This window comes from Saimiri boliviensis, chromosome 1, assembly GCF_048565385.1.
Source record: "Saimiri boliviensis isolate mSaiBol1 chromosome 1, mSaiBol1.pri, whole genome shotgun sequence".
Lineage (NCBI taxonomy): Eukaryota > Metazoa > Chordata > Mammalia > Primates > Cebidae > Saimiri > Saimiri boliviensis.
In genome coordinates, this window is record NC_133449.1 from 213,987,407 (window position 1) to 214,005,220 (window position 17,814).

A 17,814-nucleotide genomic window follows, 5' to 3' on the forward strand; every position below is an offset into this window, starting at 1 on the left:
GAAACATTTTTAAAAAACCAATGACAGGCCAGGCATGGTGTCTCACACCTGTAATCCCAGCACTTTGGGAGGCTGAGGTGGGCCAGTCACATGAGGTCAGGAATTTGAGACCAGCCTGGCCAAAATGATGAAACCCCATCTCTACTAAAAATACAAAAATTAGCCAGACATGGTGGCACATGCCTGTAACCCCAGCCACTTGGGAGGCTGAGGCACAAGAATGGTTTGAACCTGGTAGGTGGAGGTTGCAGTGAGCCAAGATTGAGGTACTGTACTGCAGCCTGGGCGACAGAGTGAGACTCCATCTCAAAAAACAAAAACGGATGACATTAATTTTAGCAATATAATTTATTTAACCCATTATATAAAAAAGTCACTGTAACATGTACTCAGTGTGAACTTTTTAATGAAATATGTTACATTCGTTTTAAAAATGAGTCGTCGAAGTCCAGTGTGTATTGTACACTCCTCAATTTGGACAGGCCACATTTTAAGTGCTCAACAGGCACATGTGGCCCGTGGCTACTGTTTGGAATAACATAATTCTAGAACCTGAGAATCGGAAAGAGGGAAGAAAACATCACTGAGCAGTCAAAAGTGTTACCACCATGTCCATACACTACTCCTGCACTTTACAAATAGTTATAGCTAATATCTTTGAGCATTTAATATAAGCCAGACCTTGTAGCTAGCACTTTCAATGATTCATCTATTGAATCTTCATGATAACACCATAAAGGATCTATTAATATTACCCCAGTTTTTACAATAATGAAACTGAGGCTTGAAAAGATTGAATAACTTGTCCAATTTTACCCGGCTAACAATGGTGGACTGGTATTCAAGCCTAAGCAGCCTGGAGTTCATACTACATTACACGCAGAGAAGTGGTCCCTTCCAAACTCCGCCTCCAAATCACCCTTGGAATGTACTTCCTCTTCAATGTACCCACTTTCTAACAAGCCAAGTGGGATGATTTCTGGATCCATATAAATGTAATACCTGATAATTCTATGTTGAGGAGAGGGCTGCCTACTAACAGCTGTCAGAAATCACAGATTAAAGGCAAAGATGAGCAAAAGAGTCAGAAGTTCAATGAAAAGTAAACAAAGTAAATCAAAAACTGGGAAAAGACAAAGGCCAGGGCTATCTTGTGTAAGAGAAAAGAAACATAAAAATCCTGATAGCCTCTCTTGGCATTAGTATATTACCCTTTCCCTTCACAGATCAGCTTCTTGAAGAAGCAAGCTAGTTTTGCTGTGCCTTTCTGTATTTGTGGTTTTCTCCTCACCCTGTGATAATCAGATTTCCCCTCTCTCTCTCTCTCTCTCCCTCCTTCCCTTCTCTTTCTCTCTTTCTCTCTCTCTGCCCTCATTCATTTTGGTGGAAGCCAGCTGCCATATTGAATAGCCCTATGGAGAGGTCCACATGGTGAGAAACTGAAAACTCCTGACAACAGCCAGCAAGAGTCTGGGGTGTCCTACCAAGAACTATGTAAGTGGACCATCCTAGAATTCCTGATCCTGAGAAACCGTAAGATAAATATTTGCTGCTTTATGCTGCTGAGTTTTGGGATACTTTGCTACACAGCAATAGATAACTAACATGGACAGTAATCTACATGAAAAAATGAGGAAAGTCAGAGACTCAGGGGGTGATCTTGGACATAAAAAGGGAGGATAGCTGTTACAGATATTATGAACCTAGAAGTTATAGAACTTTGAGATAGATTGGAAATGAACCTGAAGGAGGGAGAGATTCTGATGTTTTGGATTTGAGCTAAATGTATGATGCCACTCTTCATCAAGACTGAAAATTCCAACGAAAAAGAGTTAGGTTAAGGGGGAAGAAAAGAAATTTGAGATTTTGTATATAGTATCCATATCGAGATACCCCTTGAACAGTCTGAAATGTGTCTGGAGTTAGAGATTTGGATGTTATTAGAGAAATGAATGATGGTTGAAGACTTGGATGAAGAAAATGAGATTGCCTGAGTTGGCATGCGTGCATGCGTGTGTGCGTGCGTGTGTGTGTGTGTGTGTAATAGAGAACAGGCATTTTTAGAATCATTTAGGTAGCTTTCAAAAGGAAGAGTCATACCACTTCTGCCCGCCTTGGCCCCTTCCACATCCCAGTACTGTAACTGTCTTGTGGGATGGGGGCTTAGGACGTGAGAAATGATGGGGGATTCTGTGGGACTCACAGAGCGGACTTTGGTCCCATGGAAAATACTGCCGTCCTCCAGGCCCAGGGGTCCTGTTGTCTCTGCAGAGCCAGCCAGCACACCTCTGCTTGGCTCTGGCTGGGTCTTCAGAGGACTCACTCAGCTTCAGCCTCCTGGGAAAATGAAGCTTTTAACAAGGGACACAGAATTGAGGGTTAGCGAGAACATGAGAGCTAAGATAAATCGGCCCCAGAGGGATATGACAGCTCACGTGAGACAAAGTGCAGAAAGAAAGGAAATGAGTTACACAGTTATTCAGAGGTTAAAAAAAAATCCTGGGCTGACTCTGGTTTTGACAAAAATGTTAAATTAATGTGGCTTCCCATCCTCTCTGTCCCATAAAATCCTGGAGGACTTGGAGAAATTGAAAAACCCCTAGGGCAGTGGGGGCTATTTTAAACTGGTGTATGTGTGGGTGGTGCTGTGGTTGCCGTGATGTGCTACCCAGCTCCCTGTTCAAGAAGGAAGGACTTATCCCCCCCAACTGTTAGGAGTGCTGCCAGCTGGCGGACCTCAGCTGTTGGCTTTCTCTGGGAACTGCCTTGGTGAAGGGTGTTACCTTGTCAAGGTCATGCCCACTTTCTGGGGCAGCTTCATTCAGTGATTGGCCAGTGTGTGGGTATAAAGGCCTGGCATGCTCACTCTTAACACTGAACAACTTTGAAGGGCTGTCGCAGCTCCAGAGCTTCCTGTGAAGTTAGCTGAAGTCTTCATCAGCTCAACTACTGGAGCCACGGTACCTATATATATATAGTCTATATGTAACTAATTGAAGTGAGTTGGCTCAACTAACTTTATATCGTTCAAGTATTCCTTCTGCCCAATCCCACTCCTTTCCCTTCCTTTCCACAGGTGTTGATCCTAGTGTGCTCTGCAATAAGCCTTCTAGTCACCAATTTCCATCTGAGAGTCTATTCCCTGGGCAACCCAACCTGAGTCAGATGGCTGCATTAGCCTGGGGCAAGAGACAGCTTGGCAGGGCTGTGGGAGGATAAAATGGGGAAGAGGAACGACAACGTAAGCCTGCTCTTCTCTGTTGCCTTGGGACCAGTTGCTCTGACTCATGTGAAATGTCAAACTGTTCTAGGTGTCCTCTAAAGAAAGATCAGGCAGGGCAGATTGCCTGAATTGGCAGGGAGTTGAAGCAGTAATAATGACCACAAACTTGGGAAACAACTGACTTTGGGGAGTTGTTGCCACCTTGTTTCACTTCTAAATGCCCCCAAGGTGGGAAAGCAACTGCCCTCCTGAACCTGCTTCTTCCTGGGGTGCAAAAGGTGAAGACAGGAGAAGTTATTTTGTGGAGCACGAAGTAGTTTTCCGATGCCTGGGGCTCATCCACACCCCGCTCCTGGACTTGCTGGAGCTAACAAGGCTCCATTGGAGACCAGGGTCTGGCTGAAATGCCCAGGGGAAAGTGAGTTTAAAGGCCAAACTAACAGGACTTTTGAGGAGCACAGCCTTTTCAAAAGTAATTAACCTACAAATAACCTGCTAGATTACAGATTCCCACAGAAGAGAAATAATAAAATGTATACAGAAATGTTTAAAGGCTAATAAACATATTAAGAGAGAAGACAACAGAAGGTATTAGTAAAATAAGAAAAACTAGAAAACGTAAAAAGTAAACAAGTAAACATTAGGTATAGAAAATATAATTTAAATAAAAAATAAAAGATGGGATAAAAATAATAGGGGAAATAGCTAAAGAATGAATTAGTGACTTGGAATACCAGACTCAGGAAATTTACCAGACAGAACAAGGAATACTCATACAACTTGGAGATGTCAGGGTCACTATTTGAAGCTCATGGATTTTGAAATCAAATGTTAACATTAACGCCTACATTTTCTCATCATTCCAACAATAAGCAGGGGACACTAATACTACTCATGTGACCTAATAGGGTAGCTGCAGAAGTAACACTCAGAAGTGTTCTTATGCTCCAAAGGCACAGTTTGCTTAGTTCTTTCTCCTTTTTTTTTTTTTTTAAAGACAGAGTCTCACTCTGTTTCCAGGCTGGAGTGCAGTGGCATGATTTTGGCTCATTGCAACCTCCATTTCCCAGGTTCAAGTGATTCTCCTGCCTCAGCCTCCCGAGTAGCTGGGACTACAGGCATGCACCACCGCACCCAGCTAATTTTTGTATTTTTAGTAGAGACAGCATTTCACCATGTTGGCCAGGATGGTCACAAGATCTGCCCACCTTGCCTCCCAAAGTGCTGGGATTACATGCATGAGCCACTGTGCTCAGCCAGTTCTTTCTTCCTTTCTTGAACCTGGCCACCCTTATCTCTTCTACTTTTGCCTCCTAACAAACAGCACATCCTCCATACAGCAGCGAGAGTGGTCTTTCTAAAGTGTAAATGGTAGCACTTGACTACTTAAAAGCCTCCTATGGCTTATCCATTCTCTCAGAATAAAATCCTCTCTCTCTCCCTTCTAACAGCCCCTCCCACTCTTCCCTCCATTTATCTCATTCAACCACATAGGCCATACCCCATTTTATCTTCTCCGTAGCACTTGTCATTACCTAAAATTACCTTATTTACTTGTTTCTGTTTATTTTCTATCCTCCATCACTAGAAGGAGAGCTCCCTATGGGAGGCACTTTCTAACTTGTTCCACACAGTCCCCCAACACTGAGAACAGTGCATGACACCTAGTAAGTGGTCAATATATGTTTTTTGATTGATGGACTGATTTCTCTACCTGGACTGTACCTGTAAGGCTCAGTTGTTGGAAAACTGGACAAAAAAAATGGCTCTATGAAGTCATAGCTTGTTGGAGCCTCAAGACATAGTTTACTCTCTTGAGCAATATAAAATAGTCTCAGCCTGGGTGAGATTCCTCTTTTCTTTTTCTTTTTCAAATTTAATTTTTTATTAAAATAGTAGTTGTCTTTGTAACATGTGCACACATGCTCGCACATTCAGAGAGATTCTTCTTTTCTATCACCTGTAAATTTGAAGAGCAAAGAAAACTTTGCCAAGTGGTTTTGTTAGTCAGATTCCATTTACCACTCATTTGGTTCACAAATGTTCTTCTGGAAAATCACCAAATGGTACCTACCATATATAAAATCCATTCCTCTAAAACCCCCACCATGCTGATAGTGCTACCCTGGATTGGATGTATGAGTCAAAGGCAGAAGGGAAGAAGACACCAGGCTCTGCTGAAGGTGACACATAGCTTAGTGGTGGACTGCAGATTTGCTCATTATTTTCTTTGAGCCAGTGATGCTTTGTGCCCTCTAAACAGTCTATAGCCCACATTTTCCAGCAAAGCATTTGATCTCTTAGTTTTCAGTTCTGTACAGATACTATACTTATACATGATGCTGCATTTCCCCCAAAATTTAGAAATTGTTTTCTCCTAGATGTTCTCAGTATGGCAGATACTGTTGGTTACCCTCCCAAGAGCTACCCCCAACTTCTGCCTGACTTGGTTTATCCTTCCTGTCCCCCATGTCCTTCTGAGGGGGCAAACTAATGATGATTCCATTCTTGTGGATTGAGATGCAATTGGTTATGGTAAGAGCATGTGAAGCAATTCTGGCCCATGAGATGCAAAGAGAAACCTGCTATGGGGCTTCTGGGTAAAGTGTCTTTGCCTTCAAGAAGGGATATGTAATAAGAAACTTCCCCCTTCTTTGGTGACTGTTGTCCTGTCTGCGCACGATGCTTGGAACTACCAAAGCCATCTTGTGATCATGAGTAAAAAGGAAATGGCAGGAAAAAAGGATTAAAAAAAAAACCCACCTGGCTTCTTAATAATGTTCTGAAGCTACAAAATTTACCAAACTCTGGATTTTCTTTTGTTGTATGAGCTAATCAGGATTCTTACATTTAAACCATTTTTGGTTAGTGCTTCTATTATGTGCAGCTGAAAGCACTGTGTCTATATCTAGTCACTTACCAACAAATATGTCATTTAAAATAAAGATATATTAAGTGTTTACTAAATATTTACTCTAGTTCATATACAATATTTACTCTAGTCCACACCTGCAATACTACATATTTATGTACAATGGCTCTGTCCCTCAAGGAACTTAGATTAATTCAGTATTTCTCATACTTAAATTGGTATCACAGGGGAGGGTGAGGGAGGGAAGTTGTTAAAATATAGATTACTCCACTCTAACACAGACCTACTAAATCATAATTTTAAGGTAGGTGGAAAGAGTAAAAATATGCATTTTAAGCAAGCACATAGGTGATTCTAATGTATCCTAAACACCACTGATTGGTTTAAGATTGGTCATGTGAATCAGTGAATAATATAAGGCAGGATATATAATGAAATGCTGAAGTAGTGAAATATGTAATATGAGCTTTCAAATTCTGTTGACATAAGCAGCTTGGCAGATTGGAAAGCGAGGTAGACTGAGGGTAGAACACAGGCTCTGGCACTTACCAACCAAGTGTTCTAATTGCTTCATCTGCAAACAGGGAAAACATTTTGCTGTGTGGTTGTAAGTTCTGAGATAATAAGTGAGAAGTGCACAGTAGCAGGGGTTGGGCGGTGGTGAAACCAATCCCATACAACTATATGTCTGGGGTTAGGAGGGTCCCAGTGTCTCACTCTTGTAGGGTGAGGTGCTGTTGGCTAGTGCCAAGATTGTATCCAGAAAGGGCAATGAAGGGGCAAACGCAAGCTAGCAGGTCTGTGGTCCTGTCAGGGCTGATTTCAATGCTGCGGTTACTTGGCCCATTGAAGGAAGCCGGCACCCACTGCTATGCAAAGCCATTTGCTGGCAACCATGGAGACATGAAGTGGCATGCAAATGCTGGACTGTAGTTATTTCTTTTCCTTAATTTTAAAAATTTATTTTATATTTAAGTGGAGACCTTTCCTTTCAGAAATTTCTTTTCAAGCCTGGGATTTACTATTAACTGGAGTCTTATTATTACTGCTAATTCCTAACATTTAATGAAGCACCAAATGGTGGCTCTGTTTGGTTTTATTTACATGATTCCTGCAAGATCAACAGAGAGCTTGTATTTTTTCCCTATTTGCATTGCCACAAGGACAGAGAATATTGGTTTCCAATTGACCTTTCTACATCAACTGTGGAAGAACAAACACAGGAGCATGTCTTAATTTTCTAAGAGATATTCCGGATAATGCCATTATTCAAATCATTAGGGATTCCTAAGGGTTAAAAACGGAGGCCTTTCCCTAGTAGTAAGATGTAAATTTAAGAACCTCACTGCTTTCTTAGTATGTTATGTATGTCAGTGGGACCTATATCTAAATTTAACTATGAAAGGAAAGAAATAACTGAATATTCCAGACTACTGCAGATGGAGTCACTAATCACAGGAGGAAAAATTCCTAGGGGGCCTTTTCGGAAAGAGATTTGGGCTTCACTTAGATCATTGATTATGTAGCTGACAACTGAATCTGAACAGATTTTTCACAAACTCTGAGTTCTATTTTTCTGTACTTCGGTGTGACTTACACCAGCTGTGCTGTAGCTGGCAGACTGGCCGGTACATGGAGCCTCTCACTTCCCTGCCTGTTCTGTTCTTGTGAATAGAGCCCTAAATTTACTGCGGAGATTCTGATAACCATTTTGGCAACCTGTAATATTCAGACATCAAATTAGAAAATTTAAACCCTTTTCTAGAACACAAAAAGGCATACTGAAGAAAAATTTCAACATTTTAATGAGATCTAATATATGACTTGTTAGTCTGAGTGCAGAGTCCCACACACAAAAAAATGTAAAGTGAAACCTCAGAGAATATATTGATGCGTCACAAAAAGAATCTGTGAGTGTGTGTGGGGAGTGATGAAATAGAAAAAACCATTTTCTATAGTTGCCATGTTGCTTGTTTATAACCATCCTGGCAGATGGATGTTTGTAGCCGGAGAAGCCTCCACTGCTGAGTTTTAGGTAGGGCTGAATGCTCTGCGGGGCAATGAGCCCCATCCAGGAGGAAATCCACCAGGCCAAGGGGCTGGGCCAGCACAGAGCACCAGGAAGGACCCAAAAAAGAGGCAACTCCATTTAGTGGCACATTTCAGAAGAGACTGGAGAAAGAACGAGTTGTGATTCTTTTCCAGTGAAAAGTGATGAGCTCTATGAGACAGGCTGCTCATGTTTGGTAGAATTTTTTAATAAGATTGCAGAATGAGTGTTGTGCCTGGTATGATTGGTTTTCCGTCATGTGGAAGCATCAAGGTTGACAGTTTCCACATAGAGTCCCTGTGTCAGTGAGGGCAGGGTGGATGTTTGGGTCATACTTACAGGTAAAGCATATGCAAACTGCAGTAGTAAATTGTTTCGATGATGTTGGGAGCTCCTGTAGCATTTTGGCCCTCTTGAGATACCTTCCCCTATTAAGTTGCTCTCTGCGGGTAGGAGTGTTTAATGTGAGTGTCCAGGGGAAAGAACTCTGTACTCAGAGTCAGAAGACCTGGGTTCAAGTTCTATCTCTACCACATGCTACCTTCAACTTCTCAGAGGTTTCCCAGAAGAGGGCTGCCTCTCTGTCCTGTGGAGAGAATGATTCCTGACCCTCCCACCCAGCTGATGAGATCAAGTTAAAGGATGCGTACCTGAAATACTTTGCAATGTCTTATAAATATGTCTTGTATGATGTTGTACATATATGTTCTTATAATTATTTATAATTATTAAATGCTATTATGGATTGACTTGTGCCCCCCAAAAAGAAATGTGGAAGTCTTAAAGCTCAGTATCTTAGTATGTGACCTTATCTGGAAACAGAGTCTTGCAGATATAATTAGTTAAGGTGAGGTCCTACTGGAGTAGGGAGGCCCATAATCCAGCATGGCTGGTGTCGATCTGAACATGGCTGTGTGTATGTGTGTATGTATGTGAAGAAGGCTGTATGAATGTGTGTATGTATGTATGTATGCATATGTGTGTGTATGTATGTATATGAAGATTGGCTGTATGTATGTGTATGTATGTGTGTATGTGAAGATGGCTGTATGTGTGTTTATGTATATGTGTGTATACATATGTATGTGTGTATGTATGTATGTGAAGATGGCTACATATATGTATGTGTATATGTATTTGTGTGTGTTGTATGTGTATGTGTGTGTGCATGCATGCATGTGTGTGTGTGTGTATGTTTGTGTGCATGCATGTATGTATATATGTGAAGATGGCTGAATGAAGACAGAAACAGAGAGACACCATGTGAAGATGGAGGCAGAGATTGGAGTGGCACATCTAGAAGCCAAGGAGTGCCAAGGACTCCCAGCAGTCACCAAATGCTAGGCGGGAGACAAGGAACAGATTCCCCTCGGAGCCCTCAGAAGGAACCAATCCTGCTGGCACTTTGATTTTGGACTTCCAACCTCCAGAATTGTGAAGTCATACATTTTTATTGTTTAAAGCCACCAGTTTGTGGCAGGGAGTTCCTAGCCCAGGAGAAATGTAGGGAACTTATTCTAACACTATCTTATTTCTATTTAGTGCTTATAGTCAACGTATCATTTTCATTGCATTCCCGCCACTACCCTGTGGCATAAGTAAAACTGGTCTCTACTTAGGAGGAAACCGGCTTGGCAGCCATCAGTAACTCAGCAGGGAAACATTTTAGCCTCTCCTCTTCTCTTATATCACAGCAGCTTTGCTTAGGCCAGTTAGTGGCTCTTCCTGTTACATTTGCACTTTTCTCAGAGGAGAAAGGTATGTCTTTCCCTCTGCTTCTTAATATGTAACTTGCTGCCAATATCATGTAATTTTTCACCAAGTCACCTTTCCTGCCTGGCTCACACCTCTTCTTGGAGTCCTAAGGGTGCTCTCAGAGGCCCAGAGTGTGGAAGGGGCTCCCTCTCTGCTCTACAGAACTGAGATCCGCATCAGCCCAACCTCAGTGGAGTTCTCACACTTGAGCAGAAGGTCTCAAATGGGGCAAGAATCTAGACAACCTCCTGGGAGGGACTGAACATCATTTGGGCAGTCCCTGCCCTCACTAATTGGGGGTCACCATGGGTAATATCCAATTCCTGTGACTGTGTCCACTCACGGCAGAGCCTTGAGCATCACAGGTGGGGGGGCATGAAAAGAGAAAGAGAGAGAGTAGAAGACTGCACTGTGGCCGATAGCAGTGCCATCCAACCTAACATGACCTAGCCATAGAAAGTTCTACCAACAGAGTTTTATCTTCCTTTCTCACGTATTGTAATGTGAAATATCTGTCTTCACCATGTAGCAACAAAGGCGATGCACCACAGAAAAATCAAACGTTCGCCAATTTTTTCAGACCCTGAATTCCATATTCCACTCAAGAAGGGAAGTCATTAATCATTTATTATTTTGTCCATTTGACTTGCTGAAAGTTTTATGTATCCACATTTTAAATACAATTCTTTGGCTGTCAGCCAGACCCTCATCTTCACAAAGTGTACTCTTGAGATAATTCCTGAGATAGATATTGGCCGTAGCTCAGCCTGAAAAACTCCTCAATACAAAACATCACTTCCTTGGTCTCCTTTTTGTTCAGGAAAGTTGGAACTTGCTCCATGGGCAGCAAAAACTTAGGATTCTTTCTCTCCAGAGACTGTCAAACAGAATCCCAAATGCTATCATAGTTCAAATTTATATTTTCCTCCTTTTCACTCCAGCCACCCTTGCCCCCTTTCTGTTCCTGTGACACCATAGAACTGTTCCTGCCTTAGAAAGCTTGTCTTTCCCCCAGATGTTCTCATGGCCAAATTCCTCACTTCCTGGTCTTTTCTCAAATGCCGACTTCTTAATGAGGCCTACTCTGGTTAACTATCTGATAATTCATTTCCCTCCTTCCTGCTAGAATTGCTCCAAACGCATCATTAGATAGCTCCCCGAGGGAGCTTCTTGTCAAATTATTTTCACATTTGAGGATCTTTGTCTGTCTTGTTCACAGGTGTCTCTTCAAGTGCCTAGCATGTTCTTGGCACGTAGCACATGCTTAATAAATATATATTAAGTAAGTAAATGGTGACAACCAGTTTTTGAAGATCAAAGAATTATAAGGATGAAAGAGACCTTAGAAAGTATGTTATTCCATGGGGAAAAACTTCCCCAACCCCCAGGAGAGTCAGTTAAAGAAAAAAAAAAAAGAGATTTATGGGCAGCATTTATTTTCCATTAAAAATTAAATCCCATGGCGGAATAATGTACATTCCTAAAGCTTAACTACCTACTCTATTTCATAGGAGAATGTTGATGAGAAATTGCAGGCAGAGTTGAGAAGTAGCAGGTGCTCATCATTGATCACTTGAAACCCCCACCCCATTTTATAGCACAGGCAGATATTGCCAGAGAAGAAATTTTCTTTTTCTCAAGGTCATATAGCTGTTTAGAGACAAATTCAAGAGTACCTGAGGTGCCCTGGTCTCCATTTAGTGCTCCTTCCACCACCACCAGCAGCAGAAGAATCAGAAAAAAAAAGCTCTAGGTACTTTTCTGCTCAGTTAAATAAGCATTGGATAAACTGTCATAAAATTAGTGGATGTCTGCCCATTGTGAATAAATGAACACATGTGGAAATCATAATTATTTGTTACCTTTAATAGAATTTCACCGTAATTGTCCTATCAAAGACTGCAAGCATCCCTTCTCACCCTGTCCCATGGATTATTATGACCTAACATTTATCAAGTACTAATGATGCTTGGATGCTGCTCCAGCTGTCTTTGAGGCAGGAAGGGCTTTGTAAAAACATACCCCATCTACCTGTCTCTTAAATGTGCATGTCTCTAGCGCTAGCTTTTTCATTGGCTGGGAATTATCTCTTTTGTTCCTGGAATTTTACTTTTTGTGTTGTTATACTTTGTTGACAGTATTATCTGTAAATATACCTATATAGGTTTTAAGACCAAACCTCTGAAAACCTGTAATACATATTCAGGCCATTTGATGAATTGATAATGACCCTTACTTAAGTACTCTTCATGTCAATCCACTTGTCACCCAACGAAAACTATGAGTTGAAGGGTGAAGTTTTTTATTTCATATATTTATGTATTTATTTAGAGATGGAGTTTCACTCTGTCACTCAAGCAGGAGTGCAGTGGTGTGATCTCCATTCACTGCAACCTCCACCTCCCAGGTTCAAGTGATTCTCCTGCCTCAGCCTCCAGAGTAGCTGGGATTACAGGTATGTGTCACCACACTCAGTTAATTTTTGCATTTTTAGTAGAGACGGGGTTTCACCATCTTGGCCAGGCCGGTCTTGAACTCCTGACCTCAGATGATCTGCCCACCTCAGCCCCCCCAAAGTGCTAGGATTATAGATGTGAGCCACTGTGCCCAGCCAGTGAAGTTATTTTAAAAACCATTGCTCTTTAATTTTATTGGATTAAATACATCAATTCAAAATGTCCACAGTGATTACTGAAATGCCCAAATGCTATTTTGCTTTTCCAGTTAATCAGCTGCTTTAAGCAGAGCTCTAACAATTCAGTTGTTCTACCATTACTCTCCATTAAATCTGTCAACTATAGTTCATCAAGTATATTCAGTACACCATGATAAACTACTGGAGGTGTATCAAAAATCATAAGTCGTAGAGTGCCTGCCTATAGGAAGTTTGCAGCCTATTCTGAGAGACGAGAAGAGAAAGACCAGAAGAGAATTAACAATGTGAGGTCATAAATAGAAAGTTCTGAACATGATTCCTCAATGACCTGAAGATAGAAATCCCATTTGACCCAGCAATCCCATTACTGGGTATATATCCAAAGGATTATAAATCATTCTACTATAAGGACACATGCACACAAATGTTCATTGCAGCACTGTTTGCAATAGCAACGACCTGGAACCAACCCAAATGCCCACTGATGATAGACTGTATAGGGAAAATGTGGTACATATACACCATGGAATATTACGCAGCCATCAAAAAACGATGAGTTCGCATCCTTTGTAGGGACATGGATGAACCTGGAAACCATCATTCTCAGCAAACTGACACAAGAGCAGAAAATCAAACACCACGTGTTCTCACTCATAAGCGGGTGTTAAACAATGAGAACACATGGACACATGGAGGGGAGCACTACACACTGGGGTCCGTTGGGGGGAAATGGGGGAGGGACTGGGGGGTGGGGAGGTGGGAAGAGATAGCATGGGGAGAAATGACAGATACAGGTGAGGGGAAGGAAGGCAACAAACCACACTGCCACGTGTGTACCTATGCAACAATCTTGCATGTTCTTCACATGTACCCCAAAACCTAAAATGCAATAAAAAAAAGTTCTGAACACAGAACACGGTTTAGATAGTAAGAGAAGAGAGAAGGGAGAGATCAAGGTGGAGATAAATGTTAAAGTCAAGTAATCTTTATCATCCTTTTGCTTTGCATTACAGACTATTCTTTCCTCTTTGTCTTCATTTTAATTTATCTGAAAGCCAAGAAATCTAAAAAGTTTATCTTAGAATGCTTTAGTTTGTTACCATGTTCCAGGAATTTGTTTTCTTATCTCTTGGGATGTAGGTCACCAATTTGAGCTAAAGAAATCCACCTGTGTTTGTAACAGAATTTGACACATTAGAAGAATGATTTTTATTTTCCATTTGTCATGTAGAGGGTCAGGTAGGGACAAGTTTCCCATTTCTCCTTGGAAGATGAGGTTAGCTAATATATTTATTTATAATAATTAATTTTGTGCATACTACATTCATTGTCCTCAACTCAGAAAAAAATGTCATTTATCCAAATATTGTATTTTTTAAACATTTAAAACATATTTTTCCCATGCTTGGTTTTATTTTTTTCTAAATCATAGACTCATAGTTATATAAACAAATACAAGTTATGGGGAACATGAAAAAAGGGGCTGAGATGCTGTGATTGAAGTATTTGGAATGTATTAAATTTAACTGGCCAAGGGACAGGGGAATTCTTATGAAAAAATACAGTAAAAATTAGTGAAGAATTTTATCATCTTAATTGTTAAAGATAATTTTTTAAAAAATCAAAGTTTAATATGTATTTAGATTTTTCTCTTCACATAAGCTCATTTCATTCATTTGGCCGTTTTTTTCTTCTGTGGTCATGATTATTAAAATCAGAATTATTTCAAAGCTTCAGTAAATTCTATGGAGTTTCTAGTCCAACTTCTTTGTTTTCAAATGAAAAAACTAAAGCTCAGAGATGTTATGGGATTGACTAACATCACACAGCAAAGTAGTAGAAGGACTGAGACTAAATCCCCTATGCCCTGAAAACGGGAATGGCAGCATTAGACCAAATCCTGCTTTGACATACGGAATAGAAAACAACTCAAATTGATATGCATTGCCTCTACAATGCCACCTTCATCTGGCATTCTTGGGTATTTTGAACAATGTGCACATGTTAATAGTGTGTTACCCTATTTCCAAGTGCCCAGAGTTGTTTCTCTGCAGTACAGCTTTCCTGGGTGAGCTCCAGGTATGGCACTGTAAACAGCGGAAACAACATTTTTCAGTGATTAATGAAATATATTTCAACATTTCCTGAGTTTTTATCATGAAATGTTAACAGGTTTACTTGAAGTCATGGTTAGCTATACATGTCTGATGTTGCAATATGCAACATGTTGCATTGCTTTTCATGTAAATCCACGGGAACCTATAGAGATAATTTAAAGAAAAGGTAGTTAAATCTGCGTGTTCTGTCAATCAGAAAGGAGCAGGATCAGGAGGTTTGTCTTTCTGATACAATTTTGTCTCTTCTGAACGCAGAGAACTTAAAGGTCTCTTTCAGGCACATTAATCTCTGAATAATTAAATGCAGGGTTTTTTTTTCTTTTTTTGTGTTAAATTTGTCACACTAATGCAGTTAATAGTTAAAACTAGTTGTAATTTACACACTTACTTGTCAACATATTCAACTAGATCTGTAGAATTCTTGCTTGACATTTTGGCTGGAGATAGTCTTACCTAAAACAAAGGTTACAGATTCAGAATATATCATCTGTTTCTTTACAGATTACTTTTATCCAATTTATCTTTAAAGTGTTTTCATTTTAAGCAAAATATATACCATCAACCAGATAATCAGCCCAGTGAATCTTACACATGCCCCCTTTGCATTGCTAATGACTAAAACCAAAATTAAGTTCTGTGGAAATACTAGAGAGCTGTATTTCATAGATTTGGTATCACAGTCAAGAAAACCTTTCTGGAAAAGCCAAAGCTATAGATTATTCTTAGATAATTTTAAAATGAAATATCTAATGATTATTCACTCAGTTATTAAACATGTCTTCACAGAATGAATGATTCATAACATGCTGATTTCTAAGGAGAAACAGCTAATTTTCAAAATCAAACCTCTAAACTAGAAAACAAGCCTGTTCAAGTACCTGGATATCAGATTATAGTTAGAGCATAGTCATATACATAATTTACCAATATTAGGTATAGCTGGTCACATGTACACTTAACTGATAACTTCTAATTCAATAAAATGCTACTACTAGAAAGTTCTATTTTCATGAAAGTTGATAATTTGCAGCATTTTTATGATTTTTATGACAGGAAATAAGATACACAATGTACTCACTGTTTTGCATATCCCAAAAAGGCCTTAAATTCTAATATTCTTTTAAGTTTAAAAAATAAGACAGATTGATCCTAATTTTATCAGCCTATTGCTGAACTGGATCCAATATGGAGAATATGAGTGGTATCCCACCTTAGTTAAAAACTTTAACAAAATCTATCCCTAGGATATTTTTCTTGCTTTATGTTACTGTGTATTGTAATGGTGGGCAGAATAGGTTAAGACTCACTTACAGAAAGCATTCCTTTTTCAAATGCCCAAGAATTACTACTTCTTAAGTTCTAAGAAACTTCACTGGATACCTCCATCCTCCAAAAACACTTAAAGAAAAAAACGTTAAGTCCATTAACAAGGACGCTCAGGACGCTAATAATGCCCGACAGTGTCTCTCCTGATGCAGCCCTCTTAGAGGTGGGCAGGCAGCACAGGCTGGAGGCTCCCGTGAGCCCTGAGGAGAGAGCTTTACTCTCCCCCCATTACTGAATGGGGTCTGCAATGGGTCTGATGCTGTTAAGCTACATCTTCCCCTAGAGAATGGAGCTACAGATTCACTGGGCACTCAGGTGCCCACATTATGGAAACGGTCCTAAGTCTCAGAGGTCCTGATGCCTTCTGCCATGGGGCATTTTCATTTCTGTTTCCCACTGGAACAGTATTGGGTCCTGAGACCCTCACCCACTTCATTGTCAGTTCTTTCCTGGCTTCCTTTCCACTGCTCCCTCTGGTCTATGGGGGATCTATTTCTGGTATTTCCTCAGCAACCAGATTGGTACTTCCTTATATGTTTGCAAACAGTAGCCCTCTCCAAGTATTTGCGGAATTAAAGTGTAAGATGAATACTGTGTCTAAAGGCACTAACTCCTTTCTCCTTCTGGAGTGTAACAATTAGATCTATGTTTTATTTTTACTTTATTAATTTTTAAGTCTTATTTGAAAGACCATAAGAAGCATCTTCTTAAAAACACGCCTACAACACACATTTTTCAAGTGGCAAATGTTAAGCCCAACAATGGAGGAATATTGGACCAATATAAAAAGGTTGAAGATACAGAATAAAATCCTCACTTGTAATTTTGCTACCTAGAACAAAAGCCATTGATATTGGCTTTTGGTGCATTTTTTTAATTGTAATTTTTAGGTTTTAATTTAAATACCGTCTTTTAATCTAAGACAGTATTTAAATTTTATATCTTTGCTAATTAAACATAAGAGTCAGTTCTGTTTTGTCCTCATTCCTATAAGCTAGCATGTTATTATACATAAAATTGTCTTACAGTCAAATAACTTGATGGCTACTATGGGAATTTTTTTTCTCATGTATCAGTTTTTAGCCATTTAATAATAATACTTTAATATGTTACAGCTTTTTGGTTTTATGTGCTACAAAATACTTTTTTGTATATGACATAATTTTATTTGACATAATGCCCTACAAAGTGGTATCATTACCTTTACATTAGTGTAAGGATGACATTAGTTACCTTAAGTAGCTGAAACCCTTATTATGGAAAAAAAAACTAGGATGATTATCTTTATAGGTGAGGAGCTTCAGGATCAGAGAAGTACTGGACTTACCCAAGATCATCTAGATGATGAAGATAATCATACAACAGCCCTTCCTACTTGCTAAGCACTTACTTAAGTGACTTATTTAAACCCACAATAACTTTGCATGATAAGCCCGATGCACCCATTTTACAGAAGAAGAAACAGAGAGGTTAAGTAATCATTCCAAAGTCCCACAGCTAGTATATGGTACAGCCTATATAATACCTACTGAAAATCAGTGTTTCATATTGTGCTAGTTCTTTATGTAACAGGACACTGCATCTGCCTCTTGTTATATAAATTACAAGGTGTTAAGAGAAGTACAAACACAGTCTAAAAACACTGCTTTAAAAAATGTTCTTTTTAGCTAATAGAGAAATAGCACAAATTCTAAGGAACATTCTATTTCGCTATATTGTTTTTATGTTAGAGATAAAGTCTGCACCTTGAGTTTCTCATGGTTCCTTTTGAATCTACATAAACATACATCATGATTAACTCAAAACATTTTTGCC

The 17,814-nt window shown here is 39.7% G+C and overlaps 1 protein-coding gene across 1 annotated transcript in view; it reads right to left on the reverse strand.

Annotated features, from left to right (window-relative positions):
* FAM81B (family with sequence similarity 81 member B) overlaps positions 1–17,814 on the reverse strand; it is a 76,408-nt gene that overhangs the window by 46,707 nt on the left and 11,887 nt on the right. The window contains exon 3 of the mRNA XM_010340365.3: positions 15,062–15,126. Within this exon, the coding sequence (XP_010338667.2) occupies positions 15,062–15,126 (65 nt within the window). The remainder of the gene's footprint in view (positions 1–15,061; positions 15,127–17,814) is intronic.